This window comes from Nuphar pumila, chromosome 13, assembly GCF_984573655.1.
Source record: "Nuphar pumila chromosome 13, dmNupPumi1.hap1.1, whole genome shotgun sequence".
In the NCBI taxonomy this organism is placed as follows: Eukaryota; Viridiplantae; Streptophyta; class Magnoliopsida; order Nymphaeales; family Nymphaeaceae; genus Nuphar; species Nuphar pumila.
In genome coordinates, this window is record NC_143261.1 from 76,968,258 (window position 1) to 76,986,372 (window position 18,115).

At 37.1% G+C, this 18,115-nt stretch overlaps 1 protein-coding gene across 3 annotated transcripts in view; it reads right to left on the bottom strand.

Moving 5' to 3' along the window:
* Positions 1-10,119, bottom strand: part of LOC149818791 (uncharacterized) — a 39,344-nt gene extending 29,225 nt beyond the window's left edge. For 2 of the 3 annotated variants that reach the window (XM_089985965.1, XM_089985966.1), the window contains exons 1-3: positions 9,984-10,119; positions 7,857-9,242; positions 2,059-3,861 (exon numbers count right to left, since the gene is read on the bottom strand). In XM_089985965.1, the coding sequence (XP_089842091.1) occupies positions 2,059-3,861; positions 7,857-9,242; positions 9,984-10,043 (3,249 nt within the window). In that variant the 5' untranslated portion in view covers positions 10,044-10,119. The remainder of the gene's footprint in view (positions 1-2,058; positions 3,862-7,856; positions 9,243-9,983) is intronic. The other variant, XM_089985967.1, reaches the window with a different exon arrangement.
* Between the last annotated feature and the right edge of the window lie 7,996 nt (positions 10,120-18,115).

The following is an 18,115-nucleotide window of genomic DNA, read 5'->3' on the forward strand; positions in this document are numbered from 1 at the left end:
ATTCGAGAGCTTTGTCACAAGGACACTTCACTTAGTGTACATATCCCATGTCAATGTGAGAACATTGATAAGGCCGCTAAATATCCCCTGTTACTTCATGGATACAGTCAACATCATGCCCATAATGTCATCCCTGTTTTTTCGATGTTGAACCTGTACTTTGTAATTAGCTGCTTTTTTTATTACAGAACATGTCATTGGTATGACCTACAGCTGTGACTTGGTAATTTATAATTATCCAATAAAGCATGGATTCTTAAACATTATATATGCATACACACACATACGTTATACATACATGCATACATAAATATTTGTGTGTTTGTGTGTTAATCTAACATTAACATTATAGCCTTTAAGATTAACTACAGTAAACTGACTAATCTATTTCTTTTCAGCATTGGTAAATGTTAAAGGGGGGCATGTTAGTCATTAAATTTTTTGTTGAGCATTAGAAACCTGTCTAAATTTCAATCACTTCTTGTTATTGTACTCCAATGAAACTTGGAGGGTTCTCTAGTTGGAGTTCCCTCGTCAATATTTTGGCAATATTGGTCCCAGAAATCCACTGAATGAGTCAGTTTAACATTGCCAACACTAAAGAGAAGGGATCTCTCTCTCTCTCTCTCTCTCTCTCTCTCTCTCTCTCTCTCTCTCTATATATATATATATATATATATATATATATATATATATATAGAGAGAGAGAGAGAGAGAGAGAGAGAGAGAGAGAGACATTAGAATATGAGAACTGCCATGTGAACCACGATTTTCATGAATTTTTGTTCCACATGCTTGGTTTTATAAGGACCAGCTCTTGAATCATCTGATTATGATGCATAAATGAGAATTTTCTAAGGCTTTAAAATCAACAGCTCATAATCTTCGCAAATATTCAAGCATTCAAGAATCACATTTTTTCATCAAAAATACATGATCCAACAGTTGATTCCTAGCAAATTTATCATGCCGAACACAGTTGGATTTGAAAAAAAAAGCATTGGAAATGCCCATATTTCTAGTTATATTCTAGAATATGAGAACTAGAGTGTGAACCGAGATTTTCATGGGTTTTTTTTTCTTAAATCTGACTGTAAGGATGTGATCTACATGCTTAGTCCTAAAAGGACTCGCTCTTGAATCATCCAATTGTGATGCATAAGCAAGATTTTTTAATGCTTGAAAAATCAACGGCTCATAGTTTTCATAAACATTCAAGTGTTTCTTCATTGAAAAAACATGATTCAACAGCTGATTCCTAGCAACCATGCTGAACACATCTGCAGGGTCAGATTTACAAAAAAACATTGGAAATGCCTAGTTCATACTCTATTTCTCATATTCTAGTGGCCCATATATGTGTGTCTGTACACACATACATATGCGTGTATGTCCCAAGAGAAGCACATGGAAAGGAATATTCAACTAAGTTAGGTATGCAAGTGGTCAAAGCTTTGACTCAGATTCAGCACATATTGTCAAGCAAGGTAGCCTGACCCTGAATCCAGGTTTGATAAGAACTGTGCAGTTGGTTCTTTCAAGATCCACTTTTGGTCTGAGTATGCATATGAAATCAGATCTGCTTCTGGTTAGATTCAAAACTACCGGTTTTATAAAAAAATGCCTGTTTCATCAGATCTACCACGGAACTAGATCAGATCCAGGTCCAGACCTTTACCAAAAACAGATACAGTGGCTGGTCAAGCATGATGGGTCCCACATCCAACCCACTTGCATCCCCACAAGTCACACCACGAGCCAATGACTCATGACTAAGGGTTAACACCTTCCCCTTATCATTATGTTGCAGCTAATAAAGAGGAACAAGTATAGCTCTTTCTAAGTAGAAACAGGAATCAGAAGAGAAAGGACATCAAGAAAAAGGCATCTGCAAGCCTTTTTCTGTAGTGACTCTAGAAGATTCAAAACTAATGACAAGAGAATAAAAGAATAGCATCATAAAAACATAAAGAAAATTTAATCCGTTTATTTGAAGAAAATAGCAAATAGATAACATAAAAATTTAAAGCCTCGTAAATGCAAGAGTGAATCAAATACCTTGATTATTTCACCAACAATTAAACCTATGCTTGTTGTCCCCTCTTTTCTTGCCTGTCTTAGTCTCTGAAGGTCCTGTATCCATCTACTAATTTTTGCCCTCGCAGCACCCAATACAGACTTGGAGCCAATCCCTGCACTTTCAGCACCATCAGGTGATTCAGTAAATTCATATTTCAGAGCCATGAGTCTCTGTCTAATCTTTTTTATCCTTCTTTTAAGTGAATGATGTTGGACTTCTGCGCTAGACCCTTGCACAGCTACCCCAGTTCCAACAATGCAGTTTGCTTGATACTCCTCAATACCGTTATATAATGCAGATTTGTTCTGCCCCTCCTTGTATGAAGAACGACGCAATGAAGGTGAAGATTGATCTCTATGGTCCATGGAAGCCCTCTCACGTATTTGCTCCAGGTAAAGCTTCCGACGGAGTTCACTTTCCTTGAGTTTCTCAGCTAATTTCTGTGCTAAAAGTTCAGCTTCTTCTTGCTGTGCTTTGGCTCTAACTTCCTTCCTCCGAAGTTGTTCCACAGCTCTTGCTTCTCGTGCAGCACTTGATGCTTTACGCTCCTCTTCTCTTCGTAGTTGAGCCTCTTCTTTTTTACGTTGGGTCTCAGCAAGACGCTGCAGCTTTTCAGCTTCAAGGATCTTTCTACGCTCCAATACAGCTTCTTCTCTGGCCAAATCCTCCTTTTGTTTAGTTTTAATTATCTGTAGCTTCTCAGCTCTTCTCATTTCTGAATCATGAAGTTTCTGACGCAACATAAATTTTTTATTTTCTTCATTAAGCGAAGTAATAAAACGAACTTCATTGACCTTGCTGCTCTCGTCACCAGCCCTCCTGGCAACTTGAGCTAGATAGGCTTCATGGCGGGACTCCCCACGTTGATGGCGAGCATACAATCCTTCTCTCATTTTAGAGCTGCGAACAGCTTGCCATTCATTAACACGGCTCAGTTTTTCTGATGTGCGTTGTAATCTCTGTACTCTTTCATTTTCCAATTCTAACCTAATTCTTGTTGCACGTGCATGCTTTTCTTCAGCTTCTCGTTTCAAATCCAAAGCACTCTTCTTCTTCCTTTCAGGTGACATTAGTTTATCATGCAAGACCCTTGCTCGTTCCACACTTCTTCTACCTAATCCTGGAGAATGTGAAACCCGAGAAGAACTTCGCATTGGAGATGCAAGTATATCTTCCCAATTCCTTTTTTGTTTCCAAGCATCCATGGACTTCCATGATACTGCACTCTTTTTGTCTTTTTCCTTGTCCGAAGTACATTTTTTTATTGACTCTACAGGCCTGGGGCATTTGTCCATTCTACTTTCAGATGATACTTTATCCTTGTTAGGAACTGGCCTTTCTAATTCAGAATCAGGTCCTAATGATCCTTTCCTGCTCTTACTAGTACCACCACAACTATAATCCACAGATATCTGAGATGCATTGCAGTCAAAAGAAGACAATGTTTGTGTTGGCATACGACCATTTTGTGACAAGGATGTCTTCCTGCTTGTCTCCAAATTTTGATTCTCGCATACTGAACTTCCATTGGCATAAACAGGATAATTTTGCTTTCTTGATTTAGTATCCAGCTCTCTAGAACTAGGCATAGCATTAACTCTCACAGGAGACTTCTTTGGAAGATCCTTGACACTTGGTTCAGAACCCAAGCATGCAGAGGTCTTCACCTTGGAATCACATGAGGAATGTTTGCTGGCTCTTTCCATTTGAATTTTCTTGAAAGCCTCCAAAGAGGAGGACAGTATCTCTGCTTTGTGAGGTGATGTGGTCATTCTTCTGACCTAGAAAGAGAAAATCATCAGCATATTATGAATAAAAAATACTTGGTATGTATTACTAAACAATCCAGTTTTGTGAAGTTGCAGAGTTGCATAGAGGAAATGCTGGAAATGGTAATTCGGTAACTTTAGAAAATAAAGGCATGAATGAATTGAAACCTTGCAAAGATGCCCAAAGTAAAATATATTCCTGCTCAGATGGCTCATACAAAGCTATGTAGTCAAAAGCGCTAGGCGGTGCCTAGTCGGTGGACCCCTAAAAAGCCTAGTCAGAGACTAGGCAGGACTAGGTGGATTAGTCGGTACCTTAATTAAAAAAAATAAAAATATGCAAATGGACTGCTAAAATTAGTAACAAACATGTATGCAACATAAAATCAATCAACAATAAGGAATAGACCAAAAAAACAAGTCGAACATTACAAAACCTGCCTAAATATTAAAACCAATTGAATAAGCAAAGCAAACAACTATCAACAAATGCCAAATAATTTAAAAATAATCTAAATTCTTATAATAAAGTGCTAAAACTAACAGCAAACATGTATCCAACATAAAATTAATCAACAACAAATGCGCGAAGCATAAGATATTGCTATCATCAAGCATAGTAAACATGCTATCCAAATATTACTAAGATTAATAGCAAAGATGTATCCAACATAAAATTAATCAACAAATGCACAAAGTACAAAATACCACTATCGTGAAGCATAGCTGCATAGCAAACCTGTTATTTTACAAAACCTGACCAAAAATTAAGACAAATCTATATACATAAACAAACACATAACAATTCAATGTCACATCTACATAAACAAACACACATAACAAATTAATTAAAAAAAAAGCAAAAAAAATGCACGTAACAAGTTGCAGGGTACCGATTTTCCCAACTAGGCGCCGCGGCAGGAAAATTGGTACCCTTGAAGGAGGAAAACTAGGAATCCAGCCAATTCCTAGTTTTTCCTTCGACTAGCCCGACTAGGCACCCAGTCGGCTCCTTTGACTACATAGATACAAAGGGACATCGGACCTCTTTATAAGCAGATATTGGGTTATGTGCTTTCATCCTACACACACTGTATCTAGTATATGAGCGCATAGAGCACCAATGACAATTCATAGAATCTCCAACTATTAATGCAAGATATTGCAGCCAAGAATATTTCTTATAATGTAGAATGTTTGACTAGCATACGAGAAACACAGGCAAATGAATGTAAACACAAGGTAACTAGTGGGTTGGACCAGAGTTACCGGAAGCTTCTTAGGTAGGTGAGAAGCTCGCTTCATAGAAACTCGCTTTGGAAGCACGATACTCCTCGCTTTCAAAACTTCATGGGAATCTTGATTCCCCCATGGTTCCCATATGCATGGTCTATGCTTCCTATATGCTTTTATCACATTTCTTTTCATGTTTTTCTTGTATTTCCTCTCACACTTTCACTCACTTCCCATGTATTTTCTCTAAATTGGTAACCATCGTTATTAGATTTTAACAAAAATTTAATTCTTTTACTGAAAAATCATGAAATATAAGAACGATCAATTTTAATTATATTTTTACTTTTATTTGTTTCTTGTTCAATTCCTTTTAAGTTACCATATTGCTTCACTTTTTATTCATATTTTGCTTTCAAATTGATACTTCGCTTCTTGCATCCTATAAATTTTAAATTGCCTCGCTTCTCGCTTCCGCTTTCGTATCGTTTCCCACTTCCGCTTCCTAGTTTGGCAACCTTGGGTTGGACATCCAACCTGATCCAATACCAATTTGAATGGTGGTTGGCATTAGTTCCCAACTCTCAAATCCGGCTTTATTGGTCTGTGCTCAGATATATAATGGTCACTCCAGGTCTATATCTTAGTTAGCTTTAGTCTAGAGATTAGTAGGTTTGGTAATCAAACTTAGTGCCATGATTTTTCTTGTTGGGTTTGTCTAATCTGGTTGTGGTCGGTATGGTTGTATGCACCAAGATACTGATGGATCTGTTTTTGACCCTTCATGAGTTTGGGTTGTCACAGTGGTTAACATGTCAGGGTATGGACCTAGTGATTAGTGTCATGCTAGAGGTCCAAATCATATCGTCCATGCCAGGATAATGATGAGACCATGTCCACATCTCCGTGTGCTTGAATCTGAAACCAAGTTAATCCAACACACAATCATGGTTGGTCTTTGCAGCCTATGTTCAAGCCAGTTCAACTGGATGCTGTTGGGTTCCATACGTTAGTCAGTCAAGTCAATAACCAGTGGCGTGGTTCCAGTGAAAATTGGACCATTTTTTACAGGATAGCAGATCTGGATGCAGATCTAGCTCTTGGTGGGATCAATTAAAGGCTTCAAACACATATTGTATGTAAGAATGAATCTTTCATGCACATGAGAAAGCCGAAACTTACCAAAAGCCAAAAGTGCATAATTTCAAAGCATTTCTCCCAAATTCATTTACATTTATAACCAAAAGTGACATTAGAGAACAGTTAAAGTGTATATCTTTCATTTTGATCAGCTGTCTAAAATAAATTAGACAGTTGTGAGCAAATAACTGTAAGTCAATAGATCACTGTAAGCAATTAAATACTTTTAACACAAACTTATAGCATCCATGAACAGTAGTAGCTCATGAGGTAACAGTAATCCCAAACAGTAAAGAAAACACTATAGCAATGTGACAAATAGCACAAAAAATGGATTTCCTAAATAAGAGTACAAGGGATCTTCTTTGTGGTGCAAAAAGTACAACCTTCTCAAGCAAAAGAGCAACCATTACATGTCAATAACGCTAAAAACAATTTGTTTTGAACCTTCGCTATTTGTCTTAGATGTCAACTGGGTCCAACATTTGCTATTTCATTTTCATAGCCTAGTCCCTAAACCTTTGGTTTAAGTTAGCTACTAAACCAATATCGGGCACTCTTTTTGAATAAAACCTATACAGAGTGTTAGGTGCCACTAACATTAAAACCAACTGAATTCAACCCTTGAATGGCTAGAAACTGGACACTGGAATGGTTAACTATAGACCTATTTTTGAGTTTTCACCCTTTGACTGGCATCAGCTTGGCCAAAGGTTCTGGTCAAGCTAATATTGAACAACGCCACAAAACTATAGTGTATCACCCACTTGAGACACTCAAGTATGCAGGTGCATGCACACACATTTGGATGGACATTCCCTGAGAATAGGTGGACAGATAGACCATAGACTCATTTTTGAGTTTTGACTGATTCACACCTCCTTCTAACTGGCATCAGATTGGGCCAAAACCAATGGTTTCTGGCCATGCTAGTGCTCAATGGTGACACAATAAAATTTTGTATTACCCACTTGAGAAACTCGCATTTCAGAATGGTATGTGCACTTCCAGTAGATTTCAGGTGCAACTTGCCACAACAGATATTCTAAGAGGAAAACCTAAGAAGACCATCATCTAGTGTGTCTTATCAAGTTCTTTAGAACAGCAACCAATGTGGAGTGTAATTTGATACGCCACTGCATCAAGGTCGGGCTGGTGGCTCAAACAGAACTGACAATACTCCACCCCCACTGCACAGCAATGCTTGCAGTACTTTTTGAGACCTAATATTAAAGACCGATAGGCTCACTTACTTGACTTCTGAAATAGAAGAAAGATAGAGGCAGGTTCCAGCAACGACAGCCCTTTCCTCAGGAACCCTTCTACCTATCATGATGAATTAACCTAACAACGTAATGCATATGTCAAAAGAATGATCCAACCCCATTTCCAAATTAAAGGTCTAAAACATAAGACAAAAAAATTTGATATTACGCATGCATGATAGTTTACCAAAAATAGAAATGGAGTGGCATCATATGGAAAATAGATGACAATTTGAAGCTTTTATTGAAGCATACATGCAATAATTTCAATATTTGGGAACTGTTTTACTGACTCTGGATGAGTAGGTGGACTGATCCTCACCAGGTACCAAACACACTCACCGCACCTACATGATATGGAATACACACCTCCCAAGAAAGGGCATGTGGCCTGCGATGGTCCATCCTTGTATTTCCAGGAATCCCATCAGCAGATGACTGAGAAGAAAGCTTCTTGGTGTTCTCAAATCCTTCGACCCGATATTTTAGTTCTCTAAAATCAGATCCAGCTTCCTCTAATACCAGAATAGCCTCATCCATTTGTTCCATATCACACTCCAATTCACACAGAAGATAGAGCTCATCAACAGCTCTATTAAGATTTTCAAAAAGAAAACACCATAACCGTTGCCTAAATCTTTCTTTACTCTCGCCAGTTTCATTCTTTCCCATACCATCTACTAGACGGTCATTTGACAGTTTTGCATCCACAGACCCCTCCTGCAACATGCTCAAATTATCCACCATAGAAGCTTCTGGAGTATGTGGTACATGGTTGACACAAGTATGATCTTCTCGAATACAGGAAAAATCATCAAAAGCATCACAAGCAGAAGCAAGAGTAGTAGAATGAGAGAAGGAAACACCAACCACATCATCCTTGTAGGGTATTGCTCTTACTACTGCAACTTCAGTAACATCTAGTACAACATCCCCAGATACATCAAGTTTCTGGGCCACAGCCTCATCTTCCCCAGTAGCCAGCAATTGAATATTTTCAGCTGGAGCAGATTCAGAACCATTCAACACTACATCCTGAATAACTTCATCGAGCTTTAAGTCTGAACCACACTGCTCACTGTAGGTTCCTGAAACTGTGGCAACACCACCATTTGAAGCAATTGTTTCAGTCTCTATATCACGAATAATCTTAAACCCAGAAGCCACATCATTGACTCCCTCATCGTTCTTTCCTTCAACCACTTTTTCCGAGCAATCAGCACATGCCACAAGACATGATTCTAAACCATGAGTTTTTGCCTGATTTTCATGGACTGTGGAATTATCATCACTGCGGACAACTTCTAAGCCTCTGAAACAGTTCTGTAAGCTCTCGTTCACCACCATAGAGTCACTATCAAGATCCCCCCACTTGATCTTAGAAACTATGTCTACCAAATTGTCTGGCCCCGCATTTTCTTTCAAAGGTCCTTCCTGGTTTGTTTTACTACTGACACCCTCATCCATAAATTTTATACTTCTTGATGCTTCTTCAGTTAAATTGCCAGCAACTTGTGAAGAAATACAAACTGTGGTTTCTTGATTAATATCTGAATTTCCCGCATTAATGTTCGCATCAGCAGGTAAATCATGTACCCCCTTCAGAGGATGAGAAGTACCTGCATGATGATGGTTCACATATTTCTGGCTCGGGGTTTTCTGACTGTGAAATGCGGTACGACGAGTTTTCTGAGTGTTGGACTTCCCTCCAACCGGATTCTGGAATGAAACTTTCGGTGCACTGATCCGATGCCTCTGAGAAAAAGCAACAGCAACAAATAAATGTTATTCCATAAAAAATCAATAAAAACTAAGAGAAGCAAAAAAATAGCGCGAAATGGGCATGGTCCAGCATAAATGACTAACTAGGACTAGTTCAAAAACTTCCTATTAGCAGCAAAAATTAGAATCAATTATGTAAGCAAAATATCGCCAGAAGGATGTCTGGCTTATATCCAATTCAGCGCTTAAACCAATAATGAAACTAAGAAGGATTTCCAGTTTTTTTCCAAACCAATATTAATACCAGCAGTGAAGCAAAGAAATTCACGCAATAAAAGGAATAATTGGTTGACATCAATTCTTTACCCTAATTCATGAGATCACAAATAAAGAATGAATCACCAAAATGAATAGATTTGGGGGAATAAATGACCAAAAAACAAGAAATTCATGGCAATCAACGATCGAACGTCATTTGCGCTAAAAATGCACCAATAAGCAATCGACGACAGCAACGACGGCATCCATGATTGTTAGCAATCTACACAAACAGCATTGTCATCCAAAGCACTCATTGAGCTGAAAATTACATGAAGGAAACCAAGAACGATCTCCAATTGCTTCAATAAACCAAAATATCAATAAATTAAATCAAACAAAGCCCTAAGAAGATTGTCGGGGAATCGCCTGCGAAATCGAACATCGAAATAATCGAAAAACCTAAAATCTAAAACAAGAAATCAACCAAAATCCGGCGAACAGAACGACGATCACCTTCTTGACTTCGAACCATCCAAAGCCATGATCGTCTGCACCATCACCATCGTCGTCCATCGACAAATTAGGGCACCATATCGAAGAACGAGAGGAAGGCAACCCCTAAAAAATGAGACGGTGACAGAAGACGGACATTCTTCCCTAATTCCCTTATTTAATTTAATTATTTAATTTATTTAATTGAGAAAACTTCCTCTTTCCGCCAAAAAATAATATTGAAAAATAATTGCAAAAGGAATTCCTCGCGAATTTTTAAATGGAGAAAATACCGGAACCTCCCTTATCCGGGTCCTTAAGAAAACCGGATTTCGGACGATTCGTAAACCGAGTCTACTGACGGCTCGGAGATGCATTGACCAGGTAGACTTAGGTTGGCTAGCTTCGGAGTACGCCTCGCAAACAAACCAACTCAGCTCGCTTTGAACTGAGCCCTAGATCGAGCCCATGGCAAGCTGAACCAATTTCCAATTTTTGCTTTTGCATATTTTATATGTTTATATATTTTTTTATATGTTTGAAATTTTCACAAGAAAATATTTTGAATTGGTCGTGATACTTTCCCCATAAAATCTGGCTATACTGAGATTTGTCAGATCCACATAAATTTCACTTATATGATGCAGTTGAACATATTTGGTAGCTTTATAATATCAAGACAAATATCAAAATTTTATTTATTTAATCACGGAAACGATAAAACTGAATTGGATCCGTCCTGATCTGATTCGGAGTCAGTTGAAATTTGTTAAAACCGAATTCGGATCCTATTCTAATTTAAAAAAAAAAATTGTGTATTCATGTCTCATATTTGTGTTAAGTTCCTCTTATCATGTCCTTGTGACATAGAAGCAATCATAGACTTAAGCAGCAGAAGTTAGTAACCGAAACAAGAAAATATTAAATTCAATATCTCAAATTAACTCTAATCTTGAGGTTCTCTTTCTTTCTTTCCTTTTATTTTCTTTTATAGATGAGGTATCTTAAATCTCTAAACTACTTAAACCCTCTTCTTAATTATCTTAATATAATAAAATATTTAAGTAAACTACTTAAACCCTCTTATTAATTATCCTAATATAATAAAATTTAAATTGAATCCAAAACACATTACAAAATGATTAAAATACTAAAAATGATCTAAATAATAAAAAATTTAAAAACATGGATCCAAACTGATGCTTATGAACCAGGGTCTTAAGGACCTCAAAGGTTTTACCAACCATAAGGCAAAATAATAATAATAATAAACATATAATTGATGACCATTTCATGAAGGGAGAAAGGATATTGAGACAAACTACACACAAAGACCCCTACAAATACGACATTCCAACCCCGAATGATTCATCCTCCCCCATGTGCTGTGTAGGACTCCATGATGTGATAAGTCACCATTCAATGGTACCCTATGTATCACTTTCATGCAGCTCTTCTTTGCTTCTCTTGGCATTGAGCATGAGTGCCATCACATGACACAATTTTTTGTGCCTTACGCACCTGATCACCCTTCATTTTGAGGACAGGGCCGGTCAGGCGTAGGGCCCATGACCTGATGGAGAGCAATCAGGCAGCGTGACAAATATCGCGAGATTTATGAAAATCTCACGATAATATCATGAGAAATTGCCTGAAAGTTTAAAACAGCAATTTCTTGTGAGATTTACAAAATATCGCGAGATTTATGAAAAAAAAACATAAATACCGTGATTTAAACACGATATTTACGTTTTAAATATCTATTAATCGTGAAAAAAATTCATGTATTTTTATTTTTAAATAATTTTAATTAATATTTTCTCATAAAAAATATTTTTTATATTTTTAAATTTTTTTTTATTGCCAAGATTTTGCCAAAAAAACATGCGATTTATGGATTTTTTCCAATTTTTCACCAGTTTTTGAAAAACAAGAAATTGCCGATAAAAACGCTTGTCACTACGGAATTAGGGATGGCAGCGGGGCGGGGGACCAGGTCTCCATCCCCGGCGGGGATGGATTTTAACCTCCATCCCTGTTTCATGTCCTCCATCCCCGGTTCAAACAGGGATGAGGTGGGGCGGAGCAGGGATGAGGTGGGGAAAAGTGGTGGGAATGGAGCGGGCAGGGAAAAGGGTACGTCCATTCTCGAATGGGAATGGATTTTAACCTTCGTCCCTGCCTCCATCCCCGTTTCATACCCTTCATCCCGGGTCCAAACGGTCCCCCGGTCGACTGCCATCCTTATATGGAATCAGGTGCCTAAGGCACAAAAAAATGTGCCGCACGTGGTCCAGACTCATTCAGCATGGCGAACTTAATTGTTATTAATGCCGGTGTCGGTGTGATAGCCATAACTAGGCTGGGAAATGAGATGAGCTGCTTGTGGTTTATCATGTGCACGGCTGATGAACAGCTTATTCAAAACTCGTAAAATAGAGTCGAAATTAAGCCAAACATAAGATCACATGTAATGTCAAATAAACAGTTGGAAATTCATAGCTTCTAAGCGACAGATTTAGAGCTCAAATCCAATGGCTTCGCTGCAATTTTTCTGTAAACAAAGTCAGCTTGAGCTTCGTTCAATAGGTTCAAAGTGAGAAAATGTTAGAAAAAATGCAAATAGAAAAGAAAAAGTGATAACTTTTTCATTTGTCCTACAAGTGAAATTTTTTAAAAACGAAAGTTTTTCTAAAAACTCAGCAAAGAAAATTTTCATATCCAAAGCTTTTTTTTGTTCTTTTTGCATTAGAGCAACTTTCACCTTCAAAGTATTTCATTTTATCGACAGTCACTGTACTGCCTCTCTCTTTCTATATATATACGTATATATATGGGAAATGAAAACCTTCCCAATGGAAAACCCTTTCAAACCTTCTCAATGAAGGTTTTATTGGATTTTTGGTATTTTTTTCAAAATTTTGACGGCACAGATGTGATCTATATGCTTGTTTTTATAGAAATCAGTTCTTGGAGCATTTGATTCCGATGCATGGATATGTTTCATATAAGTTTCAAAATCAACTAAGCACAATTTTTATAAATTTTCAAGGTTCCAAATGCCATTTTTATATCCAAAATTCATGATCCAAGTGTTAATTTCGGTCAGAAATTTGAAAAAACAAAACAAAAGTTTTCTATTGAGGAGGTTTGGGAGGGTTTCCATTTGGTATAGTCGTTTGTATGTGCAAACAAACTAGTTACTACACGGAGAACGAGGTGGGGTCCACATAAATTTAACTTTAAATACTAGTTATATTAACGTTAATAATGTTCAACTGTAGCGGCTTGTTTGAAAATAAATGATTACTTTTTGAGGTCATAGAAATTGCTTTCTCTTTTATAGTGCACTTCACAATTTCTTATAATAATGCCATAAGGTAATAATTTCTGTTTTTCAATAATTTTTTTTACTTTATAATGTCATCTAAATTCAAACTTAATTATACGGAGTGTCGCCATAATCTTATCTGCTTTTCCGAATAGGCGCGCTTTAATTGTAGTGAATAAACTGTTTTTGTATATTGTAGGACACCATGAAACTGGCTGGGAATTTAACAAGCGAGAAAATGGACTGCTGCTGTCAAGGACGCAGCTGAGATTTGTTTTTCTCAAGAAAAGAGTAGAAGTAAAACTTTTAGCATGTGAAAACTGTGGTTTATTTTACTTTTTTGCCATTTTGCCTCGATAAAAATGAATCAGCATGTTTGCAAATCTATGAAGATTGAAGAACTCGTTCACCTGAGGAAAATTGTTTTATTTTTTCAAGCGAAAAAGCATTTTCACATGATTGCAAATCATGCCCAAGGCTGTTTTCCTTCTTACCACACAGTTAAATCATGCTTCATTTAGAAGGAAATATATATTTAGTAATACTTTATTTAGACAACACAGACAGAGGCTAGAAAAGTGATAACTGGTAGGTTCCTATCACTTTTCTAGCCTACCACCAGCCTACTAGGCTTTAAAAGATTTTTTTTTTCTAAAATCTGACCATGCAGATGTGATCTACAAGCTTGATTTTATAGGAATCGACTCTTGGATCGTCCAATTCTGACACACTATTAGGTTTTTATAAGATTTAAAAATCAGCAGTTTATAATTTTTTTAAAAATTCAATGCTTAAAATTTATGTTTTTCATAAAAAATTTTATGGTCCCAAGTGTCATTTCCTAGCAAATCGTCCATGTCGAACACATTTATAGTGGCAGATTTATGAAAAATAGTTCAAAAATACCTATTCATTTCTGATAAGCAACTACCACTTGACACACACACACATATATACAGGGGCGTAGCTAGGATTCATGTGAGGGGGGGGGGGGCAAACATGGGCGTAGCAAAAAAAAAGTATTTGTGCCATAGTCGGGGGTTCGGGGGCAGCGCCCCCGAAAAATTTGTTTTTGAGATAAAATAAAAAATGGCTACAATTATTAATAAAAATCTATTTCATATGGACAAATCAAACTATTTGCTGCAGTCAGGGCTGGGCTACAAAAATGGATAAAAATCTATTTCATATGGAATCGAGGCTGGGCAAGGACTGGGCTTTTAAAAAAAAAAATTTAACTGTTTCGGGAGTCGGCTACAGCCCAGTCCTGCCCCCCCCCTAGCTACGCCCCTTATATATATATAGAGAGAGAAAAATGGGTTGGTGCTAAATGAAATATGCTAAGTGAAACGTGTTAAATGGGTTTTTCTGCTTTTCTAGTATTTTTCACAGTTTCAACCCCATAAATGTGTTGAGCATGGTCGATTTATGAGGAATCCACACCTGGATCATGAGTTTTTGATAAAAAAATGATATTTTGAGCCTTGAAAATTTACAAATATTTTAGACCATTAATTTTTTGAACAATATAAAAACCCACATGTATCAGAATTAAAGACTTCAAGAGTTAATCTCTATAAAATCAAGTACATAGATCACATTTGTATGGTCAAAAATTAAAAATAAAATTTAAAAAAATCTTAAAAAACTCATTTAGCACTGACCCATTACTATATATATTTATATATTTACATATAAGCTGGGAGTGATGGGTCCGTGTTAAATCCATTTGGTGCTAAATGGGTTTTTTGGGTTTTTTCATTTTATTTTTAAATTCTGACCGTACAGATGTAATCTATGTACTTTATTTTATAAGGATCAGCTCTTGAAGCGTTTGATTCCAGCACATGGGTGGGTTTTTATAAAGTTCAAAAGATCAGTTGTCCAAAATCTTTATACATTTTTTATGCTACAAACATCATTTTTTTCATACAAAACACATGATCCAGGTGTGGATTCTTAGTAAATCGACCACGCCCAACACATTTATGGGGCTGGAACCGCATAAAAAGCATCAGAGAAGCTCAAAAAGCCCATTTAGCACATGGTTTAGCACCAAATGAGTTTAGCACATACCTATTTTATTATAAGGTGGTAGTTGCTAATCACTTTTCTAGCTAACCGCCGTGCTAACCAAGCTTTTGAAGAGTTTTTCATATATTACTTAAATTTGAACATATAAATGTGTTAGGCATGGTAGATTTACTCAGAAACTACATTTGTATCATGTTTTTTTGATGAAAAAATATGATTTTTTAAGTCTTGAATATTTTAAAAAATCTTAGACTGTCAATTTTTTAAACCTTATAAAAACATAGCTGTGTATCGAAATTGGATAATCCAAGGGTCGATTCCTATAAAATCAAAACACATCTATACAATCAAATCTAAGGAAAACATGAAAATTCTCTTTAAATTTCTGATTAGCACGACGGTTAGCTAGAAAAGTAATTAACAACTACCATCTCTCTCTCACACACATACTAGGGAAAGACTTTTCAATGAATCAAAGAAATAAGCATATGAAAAGCAAAAGGAGAAAACCACCACACATGAAAATAAAGATTTTAGGTGGTTTGTCAAAAACTGCCTATGCCTATGATCGCATTGAGTCTTCTTCTTTTATTGATTGGGATGCAAAATACAAAAGATAGGAATCTACTAATTTTACAAGGAGTTTGCCAGTGTTGCTAGAAATAACAAGAATTCTACAAGTATAGTTGGACTATGCAAGGAGTTTAAGGTAAAATTATAAAAAGTACTTTTAAAAAAATTGGCATCCAGTACTACCACCCTCGAACACCCACTTTACGGGTAGGGGGCCCACCTCCCTGCAACCCCGACCAACTTACCACAAAGTTGAATCCGCAAAACTTTAAGATTAGTCTTCCAACAATATATATATTGGCAACTAAGATCAAAGTGATTGTGAGACCTGTTAAAATCATACTCGATATAGGTTGGCTGAAGACACATGAAGCCAATGGGACCGGCTAAGTGCCTACCAACTCTCAAACTCTTAACCCTTCCTACTTGATCTGCCATGTGGTTGCTCAAGGTTAATCTTCTTTAAAGGATTTCCATTTTACAAGAAAGCTAAAATTTCCCAAGCACATATACTTTGCCAAGGACGTGCTGGATGCCTCTCTTCTTATATTTTATGGTACAACAAGCTCCAAAATTGTTGTAAACTACAATATCATTTTTCATTTAGTTGACATTTGTCACATAGTATTATCACTCACTGTTAACATTGTTAGCTACTGGCCCGTCAAACTAGCCCAATGTACACTTAGCACTCTGACTCAATAGAAGGGATCTAGAGATCGCTTAACTGATCCTTTCTATGCCATGCAAGTCTCACTTAAAATGCAGTCAAGTGATTGGATGTGTCACGTAAGGGATGCAGTTAAGTGATCGCTTGTTCTCAGGTGCTTGTCTCAATGATTTGTTGCTTCATTCACTCTGAGATGTGCAATGCTCTCTCTCTCTCTCTCTCTCTCTATATATATATATATATATATATATATATATATATATATATATATATATATATATATATGGTTCAAGCTTAGAATGGTAAGTCTTGGAAGCTAGGCATGGAGATCTTTTATCTTCAGCTTAGAGGTTAAGAGCGTGCAGACCAAGAAAAAATAAGGGCCAGGTTCAGTCAAAATGTGGCCAGACAAAAGGGCTTGCCGATGACAAGGTTGGTGCGGTCACTCGACATGTTCTGCTTACCAACCATAGAAACTTGTTAAAATTCCAGCAAAGTACTACCATGATTCCACTTCAAGCAAACGGGTACAACCAGTTTGGTAATTGATTGATTCATCAACCACTCATGATGTTTGGTGCACACCAAGTGGGCATGAGCTTGGAGGTTTATGTTTGAGCTCATCGAGTGCCAAACTAGCAAAACCTGGCTAGGATTTGTGAAGTCAATGGGTAGGACCTTCTGGGATCATTGCATCATAGTGGCAGGAAAAAGGAGACAGCGTTGGGAGGTTAATGCAATGTGAGCTCTTTTGGTTACACAAGGGGCATTCGTGTGGCATGGAATAGTGCTGCTTCTGCGCGCCCCATGAGATTTCTTTTCCTTTGGACTTCAATGGAATAGTGGGGCTTCTGCGCGCCCCATGAGATTTGTTTTTCTTTGGATTTCAAAAGCCACCTTTCTTTGTAAAGAATATGAACCATGGACGATTCCATAATGGGGTTCTTTTTATATCGTTGGTTATACATGGTCTTATTCAAAGCAGAGAGCATAGACAGACTTCTTCACCCAGCCATTAACACCATTTACATGCAAGCATTATTGACTCTGCTAAGAATCTCTACCTATTTGGCATGATTGGTTGTGGACCATCTCAATATGAGGTCAATTATAACATTGAAGATTCTGAAAGTGGCTCTTAATTCCATGGAACCCCCAACCCCCTCCCTATGGGTTGTTTCATGCCAAAAGAAATCTCCATATACTTAAGAAATCCGTTTTGCGAACGGATTCATATCTCTTACAACCTATAGAGCTTTTCATTCTTGGTATAGAAATCTGTTGGGCGAACAGATTCATATCTCTTACAACCTATAAGTCCTCCATTCTTGGTAGGAAAGCAGAAAGAGATTTTTTTTTTCAGGGTGGGGGAGGGTCTGATTTTGTTCTCGTAGAAGAGGACTATACACTCTTCTGCAACACAAACGTGCCGCAAGACCTGACCAACAAACCATCTTATATTTGGAGCAAGTGGGTTGCTATTAACATCCCCTACCCCATCACCTAGTGATTACATTATATTCAAGCAGACTTACCTTTGGAATT